Source organism: Carica papaya, chromosome 7 (assembly GCF_054855325.1).
Source record: "Carica papaya isolate Zhongbai chromosome 7, ASM5485532v1, whole genome shotgun sequence".
Lineage (NCBI taxonomy): Eukaryota > Viridiplantae > Streptophyta > Magnoliopsida > Brassicales > Caricaceae > Carica > Carica papaya.
The window spans coordinates 27,615,541-27,638,222 of NC_142315.1; the positions used below are offsets into that span (position 1 = coordinate 27,615,541).

The following is a 22,682-nucleotide window of genomic DNA, read 5'->3' on the forward strand; positions in this document are numbered from 1 at the left end:
AAAGGAAATAAGCAATCAATTATAAATAATATAATTTTGTCATTTAATTCAATTTAATTTTTCTTTAATACAATAATTTCTTCTTATTTAGTACATTAATTTACTTCATTTTTAATTTCATAATTTTTATATTAGACGACATTCTTCCTCGGCCCCCCCTCCTCCCACGCATGACTCCAACGACCACCACCGTCACCCATCACTAGCGCCGCCTCCAAGCAACCCAAGGAAGTGATCGTCTTCTTTCTCGACATATACATATATATATATATATATATATCACACCATATTTTACGTTGAGACTTTTTATCATATGCATAATAGATATTGTGTATAGTTTTCACATTACAAGAGAATTTATTTTAGGTTTTTAAAGGTATAAAAATATTAACAATTGGCACATTTTTATATGAGAATGTCCATCTTACGAACAATAACAATTTGATTAAATCAATAATAACGTGAATCTCATTAAAAATCACACCTTATTATATAATTAATTAGTGGATGGTTTCAATTTAAATTTCACCTCCCTCAAGAAATTAGGAAAATATAAAACAAATTATAATTACGTAAAATAAAAGAAATTTAAAAGTAGAGAGCTCAAATTGAAGCAAAAGTGTGTAAATATATATAAAAAAATAAAAATAAAAATACGTAACGTCGTATAATATGTATGTTCATATATACATATATATATATATATATACACACACACACACTAATATTAGGAAAAGACAAAAGGGTGTCTTAAAAAAGATTAAAAAACTCATCATTCGTTGACCCTTAGAATTCCAATGGCGGCCCCTACGCCGTTGGCCTTGCTTCCTTCCTTCCGCCTCTTATAACTCCTCTCTCTCTCTCTCTCTCTCTCTCTCTCTCTCTCTCTCTCTCGGTAAAAATACAAGATAAAAAGCGAAAACCAGAAAGAGAAAAAAAAAAAAAAACAATAAACAAAAAAAGGAAAAGAAAAGGAAAGGTCTGCAAGCTAGCAACCTCCACTGCTCTTATAATAAGCAAGAAGGGAGAAGTGTGTACGCACAGTGCACTAAACAAAATCACACTCTAATCTCTCTCTCTCTTTCTCTATCTCTTTCTCTCTGGTCTGTTTGAGTGGCAGCTAAGATGGAGGATGATCATCGTGTGTTGTTGTGCTACTGGTTCAAGCTAGTTATCATCTCTTTAGTTGTAGTGTTTTTTGTTCTAAAGGTGGTATTGGTGCTATGGTGGAGACCCAGAAAGATTGAAGATCATTTCTCGAAGCAAGGGATCAGAGGACCCCCTTACCATTTCTTCATTGGCAATGTCAAGGAGCTTGTGGGCATGATGTTAAAAGCTTCTTCTCAGCCTATGCCTAATTCCTCTCACAATATTCTTCCTAGAGTCCTCTCCTTCTACCATCACTGGAAGAAAATCTATGGTGGGTTCCCTTCTTCTTCTTCTTCTTCTTCTTCTTCTTCCTCTCGTTTACCAAGGTTTTCTCTCTTTGTTTACCAAGATTTTGTTTAATGATTACACAGTTAATTTTTCTTTTTATGTCATCTACTCCACATTTCGTAAGCTGTTTTGATTTTTTTTGAAAATTTATGAGGTTTTCCAGGCTTTTTGTTTTTCTTTAGAAATTAAATTTATTTTGTTAGTTTTGATCTTCATTACAAAGCTACACGGTTTTGCTGCTTTTGTGATGTTTATCTGCCGTGGTTGATGATGTTATCTTTCAAAATCTGCGACTTTATAATGGCTTTATTTTCCAGTTTCAGTACCTTTATATATATATATATATATGAATAATGCTTTACAGGGTTTTTTATTTTTTATTTGTTATTTTTTTTTTATCCCAGAGCTTGGAAGGCTTGATGTTGAAGTTCTGAGTTTTTGGATTCTTCCTCTTCTGTTTTCTTCTTCTTCTTCTTCTTCTTCTTCTTCTTCTCTTCTTCATTTTTAAAAAAACTTACTTCTCTTGCATGATACTCTCTCCCTCCTTAAAAGAAACCTTTTGATTCTTTTTAATAATTCAGATTTTGTTTCTGCCTTGACACCTTTTGATACATATATTATCATTTATATATTTGTATCACTGTATTTAAATTTAAATTTTGTTATGTGGGTATACATCTACATGTGTAGTTTTATTTTTCAAAAAAAAAAAAAAAAAGAAACTTGTGGAGGAAAATCAATTTGTCAAATTTATCTTGTCAGTAGTCCCTTATAGTGAAGAGTTGTATATGTTCATGTGGATTTATCATTTACTTAATTTTCTGTTTCTCAGTGTCTTCTTCTTCTTGTTTTTTAGGAGCTTGAATTTTTGATAATGAAGTTGTTTGTGTCTGTTAGCCCCCATAGTTTGAGTTGTCTTCTTCCTCACTTCCTTTTGGCTTTTGCTCTCTCTTCCCTTTTCTTTCTCTCCCTCTGTAGGGTCTACACTATCCATGCTCTCTCTGAAATTAATGGCTGTCAACATGTTAATTTCTGAACTCTTTTCCTCTTTTCCTTACACTTGATAATAATTACTTCATACTAATTGGTTCCCATTTAATCTCAACTTTTTTTCATCTATTTATATTTCTTAATCTCTTCTCTAATTCATTCTCCTTCTGATTATCTATCAGGTGCAACATTTCTAGTCTGGTTTGGTCCCACCGTCCGGCTGACCGTCTCCGATCCCGATCTCATCCGGGAAATCTTCACTTCCAAGTCTGAATTCTACGAGAAAAATGAGGCACCCCCTCTTGTCCGCCAGCTCGAAGGCGATGGTCTCCTCAGTCTCAAAGGCGAAAAATGGGCTCACCACCGCAAAATCATTTCTCCAACTTTCCACATGGAAAATCTCAAAGTAAGCACTACCCGTTACTCCTAACGTCATTTACAAACTACACAACCCACTAATCGAAGTCTCCATGGATTTAAATTTCTTCTACTTGTACTGTTATAGCTTCTGCTCCCGGTGGTAGCTACCAGTGTGATTGATATGCTGGAGAAATGGTCGTCGGCGATGTCGACCTCCGGCGAGGTGGAGATTGAAGTGTCGGAGTGGTTTCAGACATTAACAGAAGATGTGATTACGAGAACAGCATTTGGCAGTAGCTACGAAGATGGTAAAGCCATTTTTAGATTACAAGCTCAACAAATGGAGCTCGCCGCCGAAGCATTCCAAAAAGTCTTCATTCCTGGTTACAGGTCAGTAGAATTAATCAATTAATTAATTAATGTTAATTAGGCCTGTAATCATCATCGTCGTCAATCACCGTCTCTTTCACATTAAAATTCGCGCCCCCAATCAACTTAAGAGTACCGTCATGACCATTATTCAACTGTAAATACTGCTTGATTAAAACATGAAAGGACTAACTAATTCATCTTCGTCTTCTTCTGGGTACACTACAAAATGGCGATTTTCTCAGATTCTTTCCGACGAGGAGAAATATAAAGTCGTGGAAATTGGATAAAGAAATAAAAAAATCGTTGATGAAGCTGATCGACAGAAGAAAAGAGAATCGGGGGGGTGGGAATTCGGTTACTGTAAAAAAACCAGAGGGAGGAGGACCGAAGGATTTGCTGGGTTTAATGATCGACGCCTCAAATTCTTCTCCCAATATCACAGTAAACGACATCGTAGAGGAGTGCAAAAGCTTTTTCTTCGCAGGGAAACAGACCACGTCCAACCTGCTGACGTGGACAACGGTGTTACTCGCAATGCACCCACAGTGGCAGGTGCGAGCACGTGAGGAGGTGCTCGCGGTGTGCGGATCACGTGACATACCCACAAAGGATGATGTCATCAAGCTTAAAACGGTAGGTCCAGCTTTTTTGCTCTGTGTTGTGGCTTTCTTGTCATTTTCTAAAACATCAACAGGTGCATAATTGTCTTTTTCATTTTTTATTTTTTAAAACAAAAAATTTAAATGTTCCGGTGTGTTGGGGTGCAGCTTAGCATGATTCTTAACGAGTCTTTACGTTTGTACCCGCCAACTATTGCAACGATCAGACGGGCGAGAGCTGATGTGGAGCTTGGACCCTACAAGATCCCGCGTGGGACCGAACTTTTAATCCCGATCTTGGCCGTTCATCACGATCAGGCCATATGGGGAAACGACGTTAACGATTTTAACCCAGCTCGATTCTCGGATGGGGTCGCACGCGCAGCCAAACACCCCGTTGGATTCATACCATTTGGGCTTGGGGTCCGCACATGCATCGGCCAAAATCTAGCAATGCTGCAGGCTAAATTAACCCTTGCCGTCATACTTCAACGGCTGTCGTTTCGTTTGGCCCCATCATATCAACATGCACCAACGGTCCTGATGCTACTTTACCCTCAATACGGTGCACCCGTTATCTTTCAGAATCTACCTGATCACTCCACCCTTCAAGACCCACTTACATGATTTTTTTTTTTTTTTAAATTTTAATTTTATTTTATTTTAATCCAGGGCTTATAAAAGATAACACCACCCCCCCACCCCCACCCCCACCCCCACCCATTATTGAATTATAAATTCTCATATTATTAAAAAAAAAAAAAAAACATTAAGATTAAATTCTCTATCTAATCTTGAAACGGTACCGTATTGGATGTGTGAGTGGGTGGGAGTAAGGTATGCCCGTAAAAAAAATGACCAAAATACCCATTACCCAATAGAGTTCATAGTAGGATATTTTGCCATACCGACGACCCCTTCATGCCCATGGGTTTTTACCATCATAATTTACCTTGGCATGTAATTTTTTTTTTTTAACCATAATGTTTGTCTTTTCTTGTAATTTTGAATTGTAGGATTGAGTTAAATGACTAACTTAACCATTAGGTAGCTCTCTTGTGCATGTAATGTATATCTTGCACAGTTTTGTAACACCATGCATTCTTGAATCTTAATTGTTGGCTATTTTTTACCCTCTCATTTCTAATTTCTCCATTTTCACGATTATATTTTCTTAGTTTAAAAAAAGAAAAACAATTAATTATAAATTAAATAATACAAATCAATACATGATTACACCTAATACATATATATATATATATATATGTATGTATTTGATAGTTGTCTGGATTCAAAGAATGTTTCGAGCACCATACTTCATAAATTTCAAAAAAAAAAAAAAAGAAAAAATCAAATTCATGATCTATAGCTACAAAGTCCTGTTTGAAAAAAAAAACAATTAATGTGTCAAGAAATGTGGTTTGACAAGCTTTTAATTTAATAAAAAAAAAGTCAATTTAAATTTAATAAAATTAATTAAATAACACTGTATTGAATTAATTCACATGCAAGGCAATTGAAATTTAGGCACAAGGTTGACAAATAAATCAGAAATTTTATTAATGAGCTGGAAATTAATTATTATTAATTTATATATATATATATGTATGTGTGTATAAAAGGTAGAGTTAGACCACCCTTAAGTCATCATAAATTTCCTGTTTTGACAACCTATGTTTCAATTTCTACTTCCTATCTACACATATATGTATCTATATATACATACATATATATATATAAATAGTTAGATATATGTCTTCATAAGGAAAAGGTACGTGCTTATTTAACCGTCAAAATATTGTGAGAACAAATTTTGCACCAACACGTTAAACACTCCAAGATTAGTAATTCTTAAAATTGAAAAAGAAAATAAATATGCTTATTTAATGAGAATTTTGATTTATTAGCAAAATCACACGTTGATATTACATCGTATCTTTTTAAAATTTTCTATAAACGTATTTTTATGTTGAATTTTATACGTAAAGTCTAAATTTTTTAATGGGTGATCGTAAAAATGTATTCTTTCGTATCGGTTTGAAACGTTAAATACTTTTTTTTTTCAAAATATTATCTTTAATATTCAAATTCAAATGATAATATATGAAGTATTTTTCCTTATAAGCTAAACTAAGCTAACTTTTGTAGTTTTATAATACTAAGTAATCCACTTCTACCACTATTAATTACTAATATCAACCAACGTTATGAATTTTTAATGCTTCAACTACTACGAAAGATGCTAAAATCTATCAATTCATTACTTCTACTTGACTATAGTCCACGTAGATATGAAGATAATCTTGATATACGTAATTACTAAATCTAAGACTTTTGGTCACTTTGTTCTTTCGTGATAATTTCTACTACGCGAAACTTTATGATTGATTGTAGTATACTAAAAGTTTTTCCTTTAAGAAAAATTTGAAATTATTAATTATTTAAGACTTGTGATAAAACTGCTACATCTACCTCTAAGCAAATACCATCATCACAATAATGGAATTCACTAGTGTTGGTTTTACATATTATAATTTTTATGAAGTTAAAATTATGATACCTATGTAACTCTAAAATAACCACAAGTTGTAAAGGAAGGTGCCTTTGTACAATTGAAATCTAAATAAGAATTTAGAGTCGTTTGTCTTAAGAAGAAACAAATTTTAACTTTCGACTCTTGAGAATAAAAGAACCTCTGAACATTTTAAGAATTTTTCGTATGAAAAACAAGATCTCATATAATAAAGTTATAGACAATAACATTCAAAATATAGTAAGTTTGATAACCTGTCAGTGTCTAAACTTCCTAACATCTGACAAAAATTGTTTGGACCAACAAAACTTATCCTTATCCTATCACGTGGCCCTTCAATTACCCATAAAATTCTAACAAAGATAATATTATTACTATTCTTTTTTTTCCTTTTTAACTCTTGATATTGTTTTCTCATTCTTATTTCATCGTTAATGCAATATTATATTTTAAAATTATAGGAATTGAGGATAAAAAACAAATTTACGCGGAAACAACATGCATTTCATGTTCAACTTAATTAACTTCACTATCTTTTAATTATGAAAATAATTTATTTTATTTTTTTATAATTTCGAGAAATCATTTCTCAAATACATTACGGAAAGAGGAAGACTCATCCTTATATTTTATATTAAGACTGAAATCGAACCATTTTTTTTAGAGGAAAAATGTGATAGTGAAAATGGTAAGGGAGAGAAGTTTCCTTGAAATTTTCTAGGGGAGAGGATATGGTGTTGGTGGTGGTGCATCTTAATCCAAGAAAAGAAGAGAAGGCACCCAAATCTGTAATCTTTGTGTCACTACAAACATTTTTATATCTATATAAGAAAATCTAAGATTAGAAAAAAAATAATAATAATTAAGAACATTAATTGCATTACCCAAAGCAAATGAAATGTTCTTTTAAAGCAATGTATTGTATGTACTTTTATTTAATTAAAAATATTTCCTGTGTTGCTTTTTAGGGTTTAGAGCTTTTGATTTGGTAATGTAAAAGCAAACAAGTAAAAATATATATATATATATATTTTATGAGAAAAAAGAACAATTTTTTCATTTTTTTTAAATTTTTATTGTATTTTCTTTTTTGGGATCTTCTCTCATGCACTTGCTTGATCTCCATTTGATTGTCCCTAGAAAAGGAAAGCATGTGGGTGTGGGTATATATATATATATGTGTGTGTGTGTGTGTATGTATATATATATATATATATATATGGGTCTCTTCTATTTTTGAAGTCCTCTTTTCAACTTTTTTTTTTTTTTTGGTTGAAGGAATCAAATCAAAGCATGCAATCCAGCATGTGATTCCATTCATAATGACTTGGTATATCCAATTTTCAATTCCTTGATTAACTTTTTTGCATTGGTTTCTCTCAAGATCATCATGTTTTGAAACAGTGGATATGAAATGTTGATTTGAAAAAGAAAAGTTTTGATGAGTGACTCCTTACTTAATTATAAATACAACATTTGTATTTATAAATATATTTAAAATTATTTAGCATTTGATAAATTGATTTATTAATGTTAATTCTCCCTAAAATTTTAGCAATTTGATTAAAGACAAAATCTTTTTTTTTTTTAATATGATTTTGATGCTATTAATCAATTAATTACAATAGACATTAATTATTAATAAGTTCATATGAATAAAAAATGATTAAAATGTGAGAAAATTAGGGGGCTGAATTATATATTATGCAAGTGATTTGAGACACATACCCTAATTGCAAGTAAAATTGTGTTTTGATTGGGTAACAAGGAAACCCTATTAATCAATCAATCAATCAAATCAAATCATAAAACAAAAAAATAATGTCTTAATTACAAAAAATTGGTTTTGTCTGATTACTAAATTTAATGTTTTAATTAATAATTATAGTTAGGTGCAAATGATATCTATATATATATATATATATGTTTTGTTCACTTGTGCATGCAGCCTCCATATTAACATTTTGGAAAATGTCTCCCCAACTTTGCTACATGACAAATTTCTACATTCCAATGGACCCAACTCTCTAAACTCCTATATATATATACATATATATTATTGATATAACATTAATTATTTTATTAAAATATTATTAATAAATTAATATATATATATAATCATGCAATCCAATTTCAATGTACAGTTAATTCCTTCATAAAAAATAAAATTGAGAGGTACCCAAGTAGTAACCCATGCACATTTAATGTTATATACATGTATAGGATGCAAATACCAATAAATTGAACTTTATGAGAATAATAAATATTATCAAGAACAAAACACCTAGAAACTGCATCCAAGATAACATTTATTTATAATCAATAGCATAAAAAATTATATAAAATTATTTAATTTGATTTATAATTAGATCCCTAGTAAATGCATGCAGGGGCTATATGTAGATATGTATATATATCTATATATATAGATTAATCAAAAGCCTATATATATAGTATATCATATTTTCATGTATGTACATATATATACAGGTAAATTAGTTTATGTGTGTATTAGTTTAATCCCACCATATATATATATATATATGTTTGTCTGCTCTGCTACTGCTACCCTTTCATTGCCCTGCTGTAAAAGCTAAAGCTAAATTGTGAGGAGGCAAAGTTTGTAGCCAGGATTGATGCAAACTTGTCTCAAACCTTGTAGACCAAAAGGCCAACCCTCTAGCTTTGCATGATTGCCTCAATTATATAAATACATACACACACACATATATATATATATATATATACAAACTTGTTCTTCTCTTTTTGATGAATATCTCAGTCTCTGCACTGTTTAGTTCTGATCTTATAATACTGCCATTTTTTGCATTATATATAAATATATACATATGATTGCTTAGGGATTTTAGGTTAGTTTTAATATACAACAATTGGAAGAACACTGAATTACTGTACTGGGTATTTTCATATTTGACAGAGAGATGAACATTTTGGTCTCAGAGAATAAATATAATAAATGGGAGGTCTGAATGTGCTGTTGCAGCATTAATAGAAGACACACACACAATCACACACACACACACACATATATATATATATATACCCAGATAAAATAAAAAAAATGGTGAGAGTAAAATTTTTTATGGTAAATATTAAATTTAAATTATAGTTATTGTTTAAAAGTGTAAATTCATCACTATAATCTCATTATTAGTCACTGCAGTTATTTAAGATGTAGAAAAAAAAAACATTCTTTTTCTCTTAAAAGTCAATTATAGAAAAAAAAAAAAAAAAAAAAAGGAATCATATACATGTATATATTCAAAATAAGTAAAAACTAAAAGTAAGATAATATTTAAGGGTTTGTAAATTAATGGAGAGTAGTTGGCAACAGTATGTGTGTATGTATATCATATTGTTATAAACAAAGATACCCAGAAAAATTATAGTATTGAATATAGGATATTAGATGTAGAACAGTAGGATATGTGTAGATATATATATGTGTATGTATATAGATAGAGAGCAATAAATTAATATGGGGATGTGATGAGAGGGAGAGTACTGGAAGACAAAACATGTGAGGATCCAAAACCTCTCTCAGACTGAGACTGATTCATTTCCATAACATCAAAAGGCAACATGATTCTCTTCTCAAATATCCTTTTCAATCATGTGACTTGGTGCTATTCTTTTAAGCTCTGTTTGGTAGGTAGGTTGAATTTTCAGAGAAAAAGTTGAAAACATCAAGGTGGAGAATTAACAAGTCTTTTATATTATATTAATTACCAAACACAACTTTAGAATTTACAATATTTGTAGAGTCTACTAATTGTTTTTTTTTTAAAAAAAAATTAACTGTTACGAACTATATATATATATATATATTTTTTTTATTAGAAATATAATAAACTTATTCAAATCAAATTTAATTTATTTATAATAAATTTAAAAAATAATAAATTTTATATTTTTGATAAAATTCAAAATCATCAACGTTAACTAAACTATATTTATAGAATCTACTATGCTTTTGGGAGACTTACAAATATGTCATGCCAATGTTTTAGTTATTTAATTTCAATTAGTATTTAAATATAAATTATAAAAGGAAGCAAAGCAACACAGCAGTAGGATAATTGTGGACCGTCTTTGAAGCCAATCAGGGCATAGTTGGCCAACTGGCCATGCCTCTACCTATATCTATCTATCTATATATATATGTTTTTTGAAAAAATAAATAAATAGAAATCTTATTAATAACAAAGATGCTTTTGAAGTAGAATTTTCAACCAATACATTTGGTATTTCTATTTGTTTTTTTTCCCCTGTTAATAGCATAAAATTTTACATGGATTAAATTAAATTAGTTCCTGAATTGGAATGGTAAACCATTAGAATATTATGTATTGAATAAATGACTCATAAATTGCAAGAGAAATCATATTTTGCACCCAAGACTAAATCAATGAACTATTACATCCTTCTATTTGAATACAATTCATATTTTGCACCAAAAACTTGAGCAATGATCTCATCTAATTCATCTAAAATCCTGTAAACAGATGCCATATCTTCTGATATATATATATATATATGTTATACTAATCAATTTTACTCAAACTTAAATCAATGTAATATATAAATTTTGCATGATTAAATATGTGAATTAGTCATTAGATCAGACTGTTATATAGTGAAATAATAAAATAAACCAAATATTTTTGAATATGTGTTGGTAAATATATATATATATATATTAAAAAAAAAAAAAAAAAAAAAAGAAACAGGGGCAAATGATGGTAGGGCATAATCCGAACGGTAGGAGCAGTGCCTCCCTCGTTGTGTCTCAGAGAGGCATCATCACATGGGAATACTAATTATGAAGACCAAGCAAATGAGACAATGGCAGAGGATTTGGTGGAGCCACTTTAATGCACTACTCATTTGTACCCTCTCTCTCTCTTTCTTTTTTTCTTTTTCCCTCTCTTTCCCCTCTTCTATATATTAGTTTTATTTCTGAAAAATCAATCCCTAAATCTATATATATATATAATAGTGATACGGAATTCATATCCTGTCCCTAAACTCTTTGTGCTCTCATTCAAAACAAAAGATACCTTCGGAAACTCTGTGGCTAATATCAGTGACATACCCACCTGTGATATTTGCCCACCATTTCTTTCATGCTCTACCTCAAGTACTCATTTTTTGTGTACTCTCCACATCCTTCCTTATACATGTATAAGCCAGTGCCTACCTTGAGAACAAAATTAGAAAAACAGAAAAAGAAAAAAAAAACAAAAAAAAGTAAAAAATAAAATAAATATTATTATTTATGAGACAAGACAAACAGTGAAGAAGCATGGAAATTACAGCACATAAATGATGATATATCATATCATATAATAAACACCCAAATGCAACTTTTCTTAAAATGAATGACTGCAACAAGTACTTGATTTGAAATGTTTTTTCATGGTGGTGATAATCAAAGTTTGAAGTGGCTAATCAAACAAAGGAGATGTCGGCTTACAGAGGAAGATGGTTTCTTTTTCAGTGTCACTGACACTTCTGATTAGACTTCTATCCAAGCTTTCACTCCAATTTATACTTCTAATTAATCATGGAATTTCCTTTTTCCTGTTCTTTTAACCAAACATGACACTAATAGCTCGAATTACAGACACTAACTTACATTTATTTTTTCTCTGTCTAAATTATGATGTTTTTAAAACAGTGAATAGAATCAAAATATCATAAGCTCGAGAACTTAACTGCCAGAAGGGATAATGTTTCTCAACTGCCAATTCTAATCTGTCACCGAAGGCCCCTGACCCATCTTGCTGCACATGATCCAAAAGTAGAGTTTTCGGTAGACCCCGCCATTCGTCGGGCTAGCCATCTATTACAGGCCCGTCTAACCTTCCAAATAAACACCACTTCACATTCCAGTTTATTTACCTACGATGAGTTTGGATGTTCCAGAATCAAGCTGTCATTTTTTATATAGTAAAGACATGATCCAGATAGATTCCAATCTCCTCCATGCAATAATTATACAAGAACTCTTCAAAGAGAATCACCATACACCGTAGAAATAATTTATATATAGAGTACATGCTCACGTGGTCAGTGGACATGTGAGTCAAACAAAAAGCAGATGAATCCTATTTCAACAAGTAAGTTAATTCCCTCAAATAAGATAGACACAAGATATCAGCAACATTCATAACCCAACTAATTTTGATTTGTTTAACTTTGTTAAATAAAAATATGACTGCTGGATAAATGCTAGCAGCATAAAGAAATGAAGAGAAATCTCAATGTGCATCAGACATTCCTGGACAAGAGTGTTTTTCGTCGTGTTCTTGAAGAACTTATTGGAGATACCAAAAGCTGTTAAAACTTTTTGTCTTAATGCAGTCTTTGTCTGGCTCCACCACTCATTTTATGTCATCTAGTGGTGTTCAAAGATATGTTCAGCAATGCTGAGATGACACATCAGAGTTTTTTTTTTTTCTGAATTTCCAGATTATGAAAGACGGTTGAACCCTAAACTGATAAAAGATAAGCATAAGATGTCTGTTACTTACCAAGACAATGAGTGGACTTCTTAACTTACAATCTATTGAAAGAATATCGAAATATGTTCGGGACCCCCAGATGTTTGCATACGAACAAGCATATAGTTGAAGTAGGCCCAAGGTCTGTTAAGCAACAGCCTCTATCTCTTGCCCTTCAGATAGCAATAGCTACTGACCACTGCCGGACAAAAATGCTCAAGAGGCTTTCATTAAGCTCCAAAGTGTGTCTAATAATAATCACCCAGCAGGTTTGAAATTCCTGAACAGACATGCACCAGAAGCCACACAAAATACCGAAGCTAGAATGTTAAAAAGGCCAGTAAAAACCAGTAGAAAAATACATATAAAAAGCTCCCAATCAAGAAGATGCACTTCTTCAGAAAATATGATTGTGGATTGGAGGCTCTGAAGACATGAGGTTTAAAATCATGCATCGGCTTTACAATTATGCCTTGTGTTCTATCAATTTTGCAATGGTTAAGATTTTATTACTCATCACATTTTTCAGGAATTTTTAATGAAAAGAATGACTATCCGTTAGAGAAAAGTATCCTGAGACCAAACAAGCCAGTAAAAAGATTCAGGATTCAATTTAATTCAACTTATTAGTTCCCTAACATGTCACAAAGGTTTCATAGTGCATACAACTTTACCAAGATATCATGTCATTTACAATGTATAACATATTCCTCTAAGCTCGGCCCAATTGCATGCATATCATATTTGACACTTCTTCTAAGGAAAGATATATTTTTATCATTTGTCAAAAAGGAGAGAACACTTTCAGGCTAAGATACCATAGCATCAATGAAAAACAGTACATAAGAACTCACGGTACTGAAACAAGTAAATCACAAGACCAAGATTCCATCCTTTAACCCAAAGATACATAGAATATTAGGTTCAGAACTACAAATGGATAAGAAGCAAAACCATCTCAAATAAGATCACCAGAATTATTGAAGAGCTTCTCGTGAAAGTTCCATCAGCATTTAAGCAATAATTGTGATACCAAAGCAAATGAGTTTCTCTCAAAAATCCAATAAAGCAGATACTCACAGAGAATTTAGGACACATACCACCACCCATTGGTAAGGTTCTCTCCATTAATAAACAAATAGTCCTGAAAGGAGGCACTCCCAATAAAAAGACTACCACTGTCTTCTCTCTATTAGTTCTTCTCAATGTGTAGATAGTTGCATTAGTTCATATTGCAACATAAGTACTCATGAAAGGGAATAGGAGAAATTTATTTTCAGTAATTCCTGTCGTAAAAAAAATGCACATAATATAACTGGTAGCTTACTGTCTCATCAGGTGGTAGAAAGAACAATTTCTGAAACTCATGTTTCATTCAGAATCCTCTCAGCCGCCAGCAGCCTACGACGTTATCTACTGTTCTCCGTAATTGTACCAGATAAAGTTATTAGAGGCTTGAACGAATTATATGCAGACGATAGCACAAGAAACAACATACATGTTTTATCCAATATCCTCTTGACTAGGGAATGGGAATCAGCTAACAGGTTGTATAGCTATCATTTACTATTTTTGGTAAGTGGACAACATTAAAGCATACCAGGCATGCATGAATAATGGTTAGCTGGTAGGATAAGAAACACAATGATGAGTACTAAGATAAAATCCAGAAATTGAAAGAACAAACTCAAGTTCACCTGCCACTTGAGATAAAGAAGATACTGTCGTATGATCTAGGAGCTCTTGGAAGAAGGTGCTATTACATGATAAATTCTACCAAATTTGAGAAAGATAAAGGCATTTCATCACTCTGCTATGCTTCACCAAAAACTGGTCCCTTTTTTTAGCAAATCTACAGAATATATACAAACACGGTTCACTATTCAACAAGTTTTGTACTTGTCCTCATCCCAAAAGTACGTGTCATAAGGATTTCAATCCATTATCTGCAAGACTTCCAATGAAACTTCAACAAATTCCAAAGCATCCAGAATTTAACAAAGGGTGTAAAACATCCAAATGAAGAGAACTTGTTGTTTTCTTGTATATGGGTGGCAACTCCTTGGTGCCTTGTTTTTTTCTTCTTATCCTTTTTCTTTCAGAAAAAAATTATTCAAATTAAGAGCATTAGATAAAATAACTACGAAAAAGGAACAGGAATATTTTCATACATGACTCTTGACAGATGTAGTAAGGGTCTGAAATAAAACCTTGCAAGCAATAATTATCAGGTTATCCCATGTCAGCCACAGGATTCTGTTTTGATGCCCCCAGCAGACAGAGATCAAGGGCTCACAGGTGGCCTGAAATGCAAGAATCAGCAACGACATAAATAGGCTCATACAATGCCATCGTAATTAAATTGCCCCAGCAGTTAAACCAAGAGAAGAAAGGAGGCAAAACCCTACTTCATCTTTGAACATTTGGAAGCAAGGCGAACAAGCCTCCTACTCCAGTCCTGGAAAATGCAGGGGAAGCATCAATAGTGTCCTTAAATGAAACACTTATGCTGCCAATGATATGGATAAATCACAGGATAAGAGACAACTAAGCAGCCATCTTGATCATTGCAATATTGAAACCCACTATATCAATGATATGATTAAGATGGGAAACATGTTACCAACAGGTCATTTTGAGATGATATTATAGTTTGATCCACATGTCATCAGAAGATTTACATGGAAAAGTGTAAATGTGACATACATATCCCCTACTGTACAGAAACTTACACCAGTCAGAAACTATAATCCAGGCATTTGCTAATTTGCAACCTCTATTTTATAGGTTGCAGTCAAACCAGATGGAACATATGACTACCACTTGAAGTCCAAAATTAACCCAAATAAAACATACAGGAAAGAAGAGAGTAAAGAAATGACAAACAAACTTAAAAGAAATTCCAGTGCTACACAAGGTTTCTGTTACATTCATCTCAACTATACCACTTTTATGTTGTAAAATGCAAAAGAAGATTGACAACACTTCATCCTATTTCTTACAAAAAGGGCGGAGCCATCAAAGGAAATATTATCAGATTCTACATCTAGATTAAAAGAGAAAAGGAAAAAAAAGAAGTAAAAGATTCTTTTGTTATCTGATATGGACATTGTTATTACTAGAGATTAAGTTTCTTAGCTCCATCAAATGTTCATCATTTGATATATTAAGGGAAATACGAAGATTTGTCACCAATGCTTCCTTTTCCCAACTTAAAGGTCCCGATGCATGCAATGCCTCTATAGTGCAACGATAGGCATGCAACTCTAACCTATGGATTTCAGCTGCCAAAACCTCCTTTGTCGGGGCAAGACAAATTCCTTCATTGTATCCTGAGGAAGAACAAGATTCAGCATCACTAATATGACTGTCATCTTTAACTGGACCTGAAGAAAAATAACGAGGAAACTCATATTCACTGTTGCCACCAATGCTACAGCTACCAACAGAACATTTGACACTTTCAGCTTCATTTGGTTCTAAGTTTTCTGCAAAAGAACATCCAACAGCACAATTTTGGTCCCTCCGGTGTGTTTGCTTTTCAGAAATTCTAATTTTTCTTCTGTCAATAGAAGCAAGTAAGCATTTTTCACCCACAATTTCCCTTGGGCATGCAACCACATCTTCCTGTTCCAGTAAAGTGGATGGATCTGCAGCAACAACTCGGTTAACCCTGCCATCTTTCTCAATCGCTCTAAATTTTTTAGTTTCCCCATGAAATACTTCAACCTGAAAATAGCTTTCTCTTTTCAAAGTTTTAGAGGAAGAAATATAGGATTTCCATAAATCTTCTTCATTCCTAACAGGAGTCTGATCATCTTCAAAATTTAGATTTGTCCTAGTGTTAGTCTTCTCATCTTGGGCAGTTGAGTTGTCACAGTACTTCAGAGTTAAATTTTCAGGATGTTTCCCCTCTTCACAACTTCCAGAACCCTGTATTTCAAGGAAAATAAATATAAAAATTAATTAGCATATTCTTATCAGAAGAACTTATTTTTGAACAATGTATAACAGTTGAAAGCTACTTTTATGACCCAGACACTTCTAACTGCCTCAATTTAAATTGCCACTTTAAACATAACTAATCATGAATTTAAATTCAGAACGAGCTCCATTCTTCTCAACAATTTGAAGTTCATCGATTTAAATTAATAAATACTCAAACAAGAAAACAAATTTAGCATAGTAAATCAGTGAAAGAAACACGATATAACAAGATAAGAGTACCTTTCCAATGATCACCCATTTGCCATCATGCCAAGACAGTCTAACTCGGATATCAAATTTATGCACTTTGAATTCAATAGAAGATCCAAGTAACCTGACGAAGAAGTGGTTTTTACCCGAGACTTCTAAGACTTTTGCCATCTTCCAAGAAAAATTGTCAAGCACCTCTACGACATCACCTGGAGCCCAATTTCCAGAAACTTCCGGAGGAGGAGAAGGCCTGATGACCTTCTTGGACACCCTCTCTGTCTCATCAGCAAGCCCATCATATCTAACTGTGTAGTAGTGGCCATTACTACACATTATCTCAGCACATTGCCATGTACCAGAGGGAATCCCTTTGTTGCTTAAAACTTCCACTTTACTTCCTTTCTTGAATCTCATGACTGCAAATATACCACCCTGGATTTCGATTCAGGCTAACCTGTTATAAACTGAATTAATTAGTTTATGGAGAAAAAGAAAAAGAAATAGCAGGAGACCTGGAGGCTAAAACAACAAACAATCAACTCCAACTCAAATAATAAGCTTTGCACATTTGGAAATCTAAAAAAAAGAGTAATAAAGTAATAAGATATTTCAGCAAAAAGTGATGTACAAAAAGTTATATACGGCTGTCAAAAATCCATCTGCGGATGCCTAAATCAGTCACCAGATGTGCAGTAACGAATATAATGAAATCTACCCAACCAAAACATGGAAATAACTACTATTAAAACAGATATCTAGCTATCCTATATTACAACAATCGAAATAAAACATCACAAGGGTTTTATCCTTTGTACTACACATGGTTGCCATGAGAAACTAGGGAACAGAAAGACAGATCAAAATTTTCTTAACTTCTAATCCTACATTGATTCGTATTGCAGAAACCGTGCGGGGGGGAGAAAGGGGGAGAGGATCGACGGGCGCGACTTGGCTTTAGTCGGTTGAATGTTTTCAGTTTCTCCAGACATCAACCATCGTAACGCATAGACGCGAACTTTAATTTCCTTCTTTTGGACCTTTTGTCTCTGCGTCCGCTTCTTTGCAGACAACGAAGACAACAGAAACGAAAATAACCCGGAGTTTAACCGATTCTTGAGGCAGATTGAATTTTTTTAGGAAAAGAAAAGAGAGACAACATAGATTCTATTTTGAAAGAAAATAGAGCGAAACTTTATACATTCAGTACTCTGTTTGATTGAAATGAAACTAAACACGGAAGCAGAAATATGAATCTAAATTTCCTTCATTGAGGCCGAAAGGAAAAAACAAAGAAAAATAAAATATAAAGAACTCTAATCAGAAACAACGTAGCACAAACTACTTACTGAGTTCAAGTTATTAAATTTTCATACCGAAAGAGATATAACGAAAAAACTCCAAAAATTAATTTCTTGTATTTTCCTTCGTCTTCCCAGCGACCAAACAGACAGTCAAGAGAAACAGAGAACTCAACAAACGACGAACAAATTTAAATTTCCACGAAACAGATATCAATTCAAGCAACAAATTGATCACAAAGAAAATAAAAAAGAAACAGAATAAGATCATCAAGAATCAACACGATTAAATTAGAAAACGAGAAAACAGAGAGAACTTTTCACTTACCGTTCTGGATTGTAAAAGATTTTCACTCTCTGGAGTTGTTTTGTTGTTGTTTGGTGGTGTTGCAGGTTGTATTTTTCTCTTTGGGTTAAATATGAATTCTACGTCTTAATTATTATTGTAAGGCTTTTTATATTTCCATGTTTAATACCTAATTGGTTTCGGAGAGGGGAATGTAGAGGTGGGATTAACTGTTGCTTGTTATTCTACGCACTCGTGCGTACTGCGCACCACCCTGCCTGGCCCAATTAGATTTTGTTCTCCTGGATTTCTTTTGCTTCTCTTAAGAGTTTGAGATAACCACAACAATTCAGGAACCCTGTTTAAATTTTTTATTAATCTGGAAAAATTAGGTTTAATTTGATTGGTTAATCAAAAATTAAAATTTTCAATTAATTATGGAAAAGCACGAGCTAATAATTAATTAATTAATATGTAATATTAATTAGTAATTTACAATTTAGTAATTTAGAATCGTTAAAAAATAATAATTAACTTTAAATTTTGTTAATCACAATTGTTTTAGTGATTTAAATTTCTTGAAAATAAATCACACTACACATTTTTAAACTATGGTGATTATTTATATAATAATCAATAAATTTATCATACGAATTTTACAAATTAATGGAACGTATGCATATGCATATATATATATATATATGTATATATGTGTGTACGTGGACATTTAAGGTTAAGATTATTTTTTTTATCCGATTAAACTTATTTTATTTAGGTTAAGAGTATAATATTTATGAAAAAAAATCACGATTTTATCTTAAAAATCTTGAAATCGAAATATTTATTATTACATGTAAGGAAATTTATTATGGTGATCTCCTTTTTTCATATATAACAATATTAAAATACATGAATATTTTTAAAGAAATTTCAACCCATTTATATACATATTATATATATGTATATGCATGCATATATAGGTCAAAACTGTTAATGTTCTTAACAAAAAAAAAAAAAAAAAAAGAAGAAGAACAAATTAAATTTCCAACTAGGACCAGCCAAATTGATTTGATTTGATTTGACTAATGACCATAATCCATAAATAGACTTATTGAATGTGTCAACATGCAAATGTTTATTTTATTTTTGTGTAAATGTCAACATGCTGATTTTATTTTATTAGAAAAATTTAATAACAAAGATTACGAAGGTTGATTAAAAGAATAAACAACCTAATTAATTAGAAAAATCAAGATTAACAATTAATTTCATGTTAATTTATACATTTTTAATTAATCATAAATGTAAAAGTATAATTTAGTTATAAATATTATAAAAAATAAAAATAAAAATAAAAATAAATTTTACGAACAGACTGTGTCTTTCTAACATTAACATTGGATATACGTTTTCTATTAATATGTTAACATCCGTGTTTCGTGCGAAATTTGACTCCTAAAAATCAGCTTAATTAGAATTTTTTTTAAAAATTAATTTTATTTTATATATTTAAGAAAATAATATGGTATTTAGAGAAAAAGAAAATAATTATTTTTTTAATGATATGTTAAATTTTAGAAATTATATAATAAATAATAAAGAAAATATTGAAATTTCAGTGATAATTTTAATAGTAAATAATATATTTAATTTTGTAATTAACAGTAAAAATAGGTAAACTAAAGGGTAATTTTCCCCCAAAATTTATAAAATTATTTATATAATATTTCGTCTAATTTTAAAAAATGTTGGATAATATTTTTATATATTAAGAAAATATTTGTAAGAAAAATTAAATATAATTTTTTATCCTAAATTTAAATTAGTGTTTTGGTAATTTTAAAATAAAAATAAGTAAATAAATCGTGGCTGGCAGATGGATTGGTTGTGTGAAACGTGTTGCTTGTAAGCAGTACTCAATCAAACCCAAAAGACAAGGGCGTGGTACTAAGCACGTTTCGTTAAAATAGAAAACAAGAAGTGCTTAGCTAATCAACTTTCCTTTCTTACTATTTTATATATATATATATAAACACACACACACACACACACACAAGTAAGTTCATACAATATCACATCCATCTAGGTGTAAATGGATGTTAAGGGCTTTTAGAACATGTATTAATTCTATAAAACTCATAGAAGTTGATATCATGAGTGTATCAATTTATTAGTGTTAAGTTGTATCTTATTTATGACTTTAAAATATTTAAGAATGCCAAGAACTTCGATCTATTGATTCTCATATTATAAATGAATCACGCAATGCAATTATATTAATTATTTTAAATGAGTTTACGTATAGTAGTTTGACTCAAATACTCTTGAACAGAATTATCAATGTTGAGCTTACACCACTCACTTACGAATTTATTAATTCATAAAGAAAAATACAGTAAGATCGATCTTATTTGAAACAACTCCGGAAATTAAAAAAAATATATATATAATAATCTGAGTGTGAAAATAAAATAAAAGATTAAAATTAATATCTCTTACACAATAATTTAAAAGTACTAAACAATATCACGTAATAAATTCTCTAAAACAAATACGAGAAATAAGAAAAATAAAGGAAACTATAAAGTATCTAGTATCTATTCGCCGTCTTCTTGTAGATCAGGCTCGGAAACCAGATCTTCATGATTAAATAAGGAATGAGCTACACTAGTTCAGTAAGGACATCACATTATATCACCGTCACAGACAACCAATGGAGCACAAATTTTAAACCAATACATTTATTTAAAATAAAATCACTTACCTTTTTTTCTTAACATTGGAGAACCGGTGAAAACAACCTATAAAGACAATAATCTCATACAGATCACAATTTCATGCATATCAGTAACATAAAACATATTGTAAATCCGTGTTAATTAACAATAACTGATTATCACCGTCTCTCGTTTTCACCAGCCCACTAATATCCATGGAGATCTATAGGGGTGTTCCTGCTACACGTGAACCCTTCTTCTTAACAGTCTTAATTCTAGAGCTATCCCCATACCCCGTCCGGTGAGCGCCAAGACATTAAACCTCAATACCCCGTCCGGTATGAGGGTGAAGCGGGCCGTCCCCATACCCCGTTCGGTATGAGCGCCAAATGACCAAGTCTCCATACCCCGTTCGGTATGAGATGACGTTCACGGTAGGGTTCCCTATGAACCCAGTCCGTCCACCATCTCCCAAGATATCTAATGAGGCTGTCACCTTATCTGTTTTCTCTTAGTCTCCGTTATCAAGTTGAACATAATCACTTAAACAATAAACATGCACCCGGTAATACAATCATATTTTACATTCCAAAATCACACAATGGTCAAGTGAGACAGTAATACATGCATTTAAAATCATAAAATAGATAGAGCAGATACCATACTACATTTAAACTGTAAAATAAATCAAGCAGGAATCAACATATGTTTATATAATTTTTTTTTATTATCTTGTCAAATGTAAGTATTGCAACATATTAGTTTCAAGCTATAACAATTGATTATATATTTTTTTAATATCTGTATTTACAAAATTACAAAAAATATCCTGAATAAAAGTAAATTTTTGAAGACTAAAAATAGGGTTTATTAGAGTTATTCTTTTAAATAGAAGTTATAGAGATATATACAATTTATATAAATTGAATTATTTTATAATATTTTAATCTTTTCGATGTTAATATCATTTAATTATTATATTAATTGCAAATTAAAATGTTAAATCAATTACTAAAATCTAAAAAATCATTATCGATGAAACAGAACCAACCAAAAGGAAAGGAAAGAAAACCGCAAGGTGTGTCTTTCACGAGGTCTCACACACACACACACACACACACACACATATATACATATATATATGCATGTGCATATATACATGCGCCACATATGTATATACATATATACAAATATGCGTATGCAAAGTTGAGAAACATATATATATACACAATCGTGTATATGCGCGATTACACGGTCCAACTTCATTGAATATACAACATATTATTTTATGTGTTTATGAACAGGTTAGTAACCTAATTTGATAGAATTCAGGATTTAATTCTCAGTGTGTTAATAAGATTATAAT

At 31.4% G+C, this 22,682-nt stretch overlaps 2 protein-coding genes across 19 annotated transcripts; one reads left to right on the plus strand and one right to left on the minus strand.

Moving 5' to 3' along the window:
• Positions 1 to 913: 913 nt before the first annotated feature.
• On the plus strand, positions 914 to 4,898 carry BAS1 (Cytochrome P450 superfamily protein). Its single transcript, XM_088208079.1, has 5 exons — positions 914 to 1,420; positions 2,610 to 2,833; positions 2,933 to 3,177; positions 3,402 to 3,792; positions 3,927 to 4,898. The coding sequence occupies exons 1-5, from the start codon at positions 1,126 to 1,128 to the stop codon at positions 4,383 to 4,385; spliced, it is 1,614 nt and encodes a 537-aa protein (XP_088064205.1). The 5' UTR covers positions 914 to 1,125; the 3' UTR covers positions 4,386 to 4,898.
• Positions 4,899 to 11,848: 6,950 nt separating this feature from the next.
• LOC110812662 (Plant Tudor-like RNA-binding protein) lies at positions 11,849 to 18,796 on the minus strand. 18 transcript variants are annotated; one of them, XR_015813273.1, is made up of 7 exons: positions 18,642 to 18,796; positions 17,046 to 17,469; positions 16,090 to 16,751; positions 15,227 to 15,276; positions 15,029 to 15,121; positions 14,146 to 14,234; positions 11,849 to 13,098 (listed from the first exon to the last, which is right to left on the minus strand). XR_015813273.1 is itself a non-coding variant. In XM_088207367.1 (5 exons), the coding sequence occupies exons 2-4, from the start codon at positions 17,427 to 17,429 to the stop codon at positions 15,228 to 15,230; spliced, it is 1,095 nt and encodes a 364-aa protein (XP_088063493.1). In that variant the 5' UTR covers positions 17,430 to 17,469; positions 18,642 to 18,796; the 3' UTR covers positions 11,849 to 15,121; position 15,227. The 18 variants fall into 18 exon arrangements, 2 of the variants coding, with proteins under 2 accessions (XP_088063493.1, XP_021895174.1); XR_015813272.1 differs by having other exon boundaries at positions 11,849 to 13,962; XR_015813270.1 differs by having other exon boundaries at positions 14,516 to 15,121.
• Positions 18,797 to 22,682: the final 3,886 nt, after the last annotated feature.

What these genes read in the sequence shown, in the direction of transcription:
- BAS1 (XM_088208079.1), top strand. Translation starts at nt 1,126, where the DNA reads ATGGAGGATGATCATCGTGTGTTGTTGTGCTACTGGTTCAAGCTAGTT. An exon ending in TCACTGGAAGAAAATCTATG is followed by an intron (nt 1,421 to 2,609) that starts GTGGGTTCCCTT and finishes ATTATCTATCAG; the next exon opens with GTGCAACATTTCTAGTCTGG. An exon ending in TCCACATGGAAAATCTCAAA is followed by an intron (nt 2,834 to 2,932) that starts GTAAGCACTACC and finishes GTACTGTTATAG; the next exon opens with CTTCTGCTCCCGGTGGTAGC.
- LOC110812662 (XM_022039482.2), bottom strand. Translation starts at nt 17,429, where the DNA reads ATGAGATTCAAGAAAGGAAGTAAAGTGGAAGTTTTAAGCAACAAAGGG. An exon ending in AATGGGTGATCATTGGAAAG is followed by an intron (nt 16,752 to 17,045) that starts GTACTCTTATCT and finishes CTTGAAATACAG; the next exon opens with GGTTCTGGAAGTTGTGAAGA.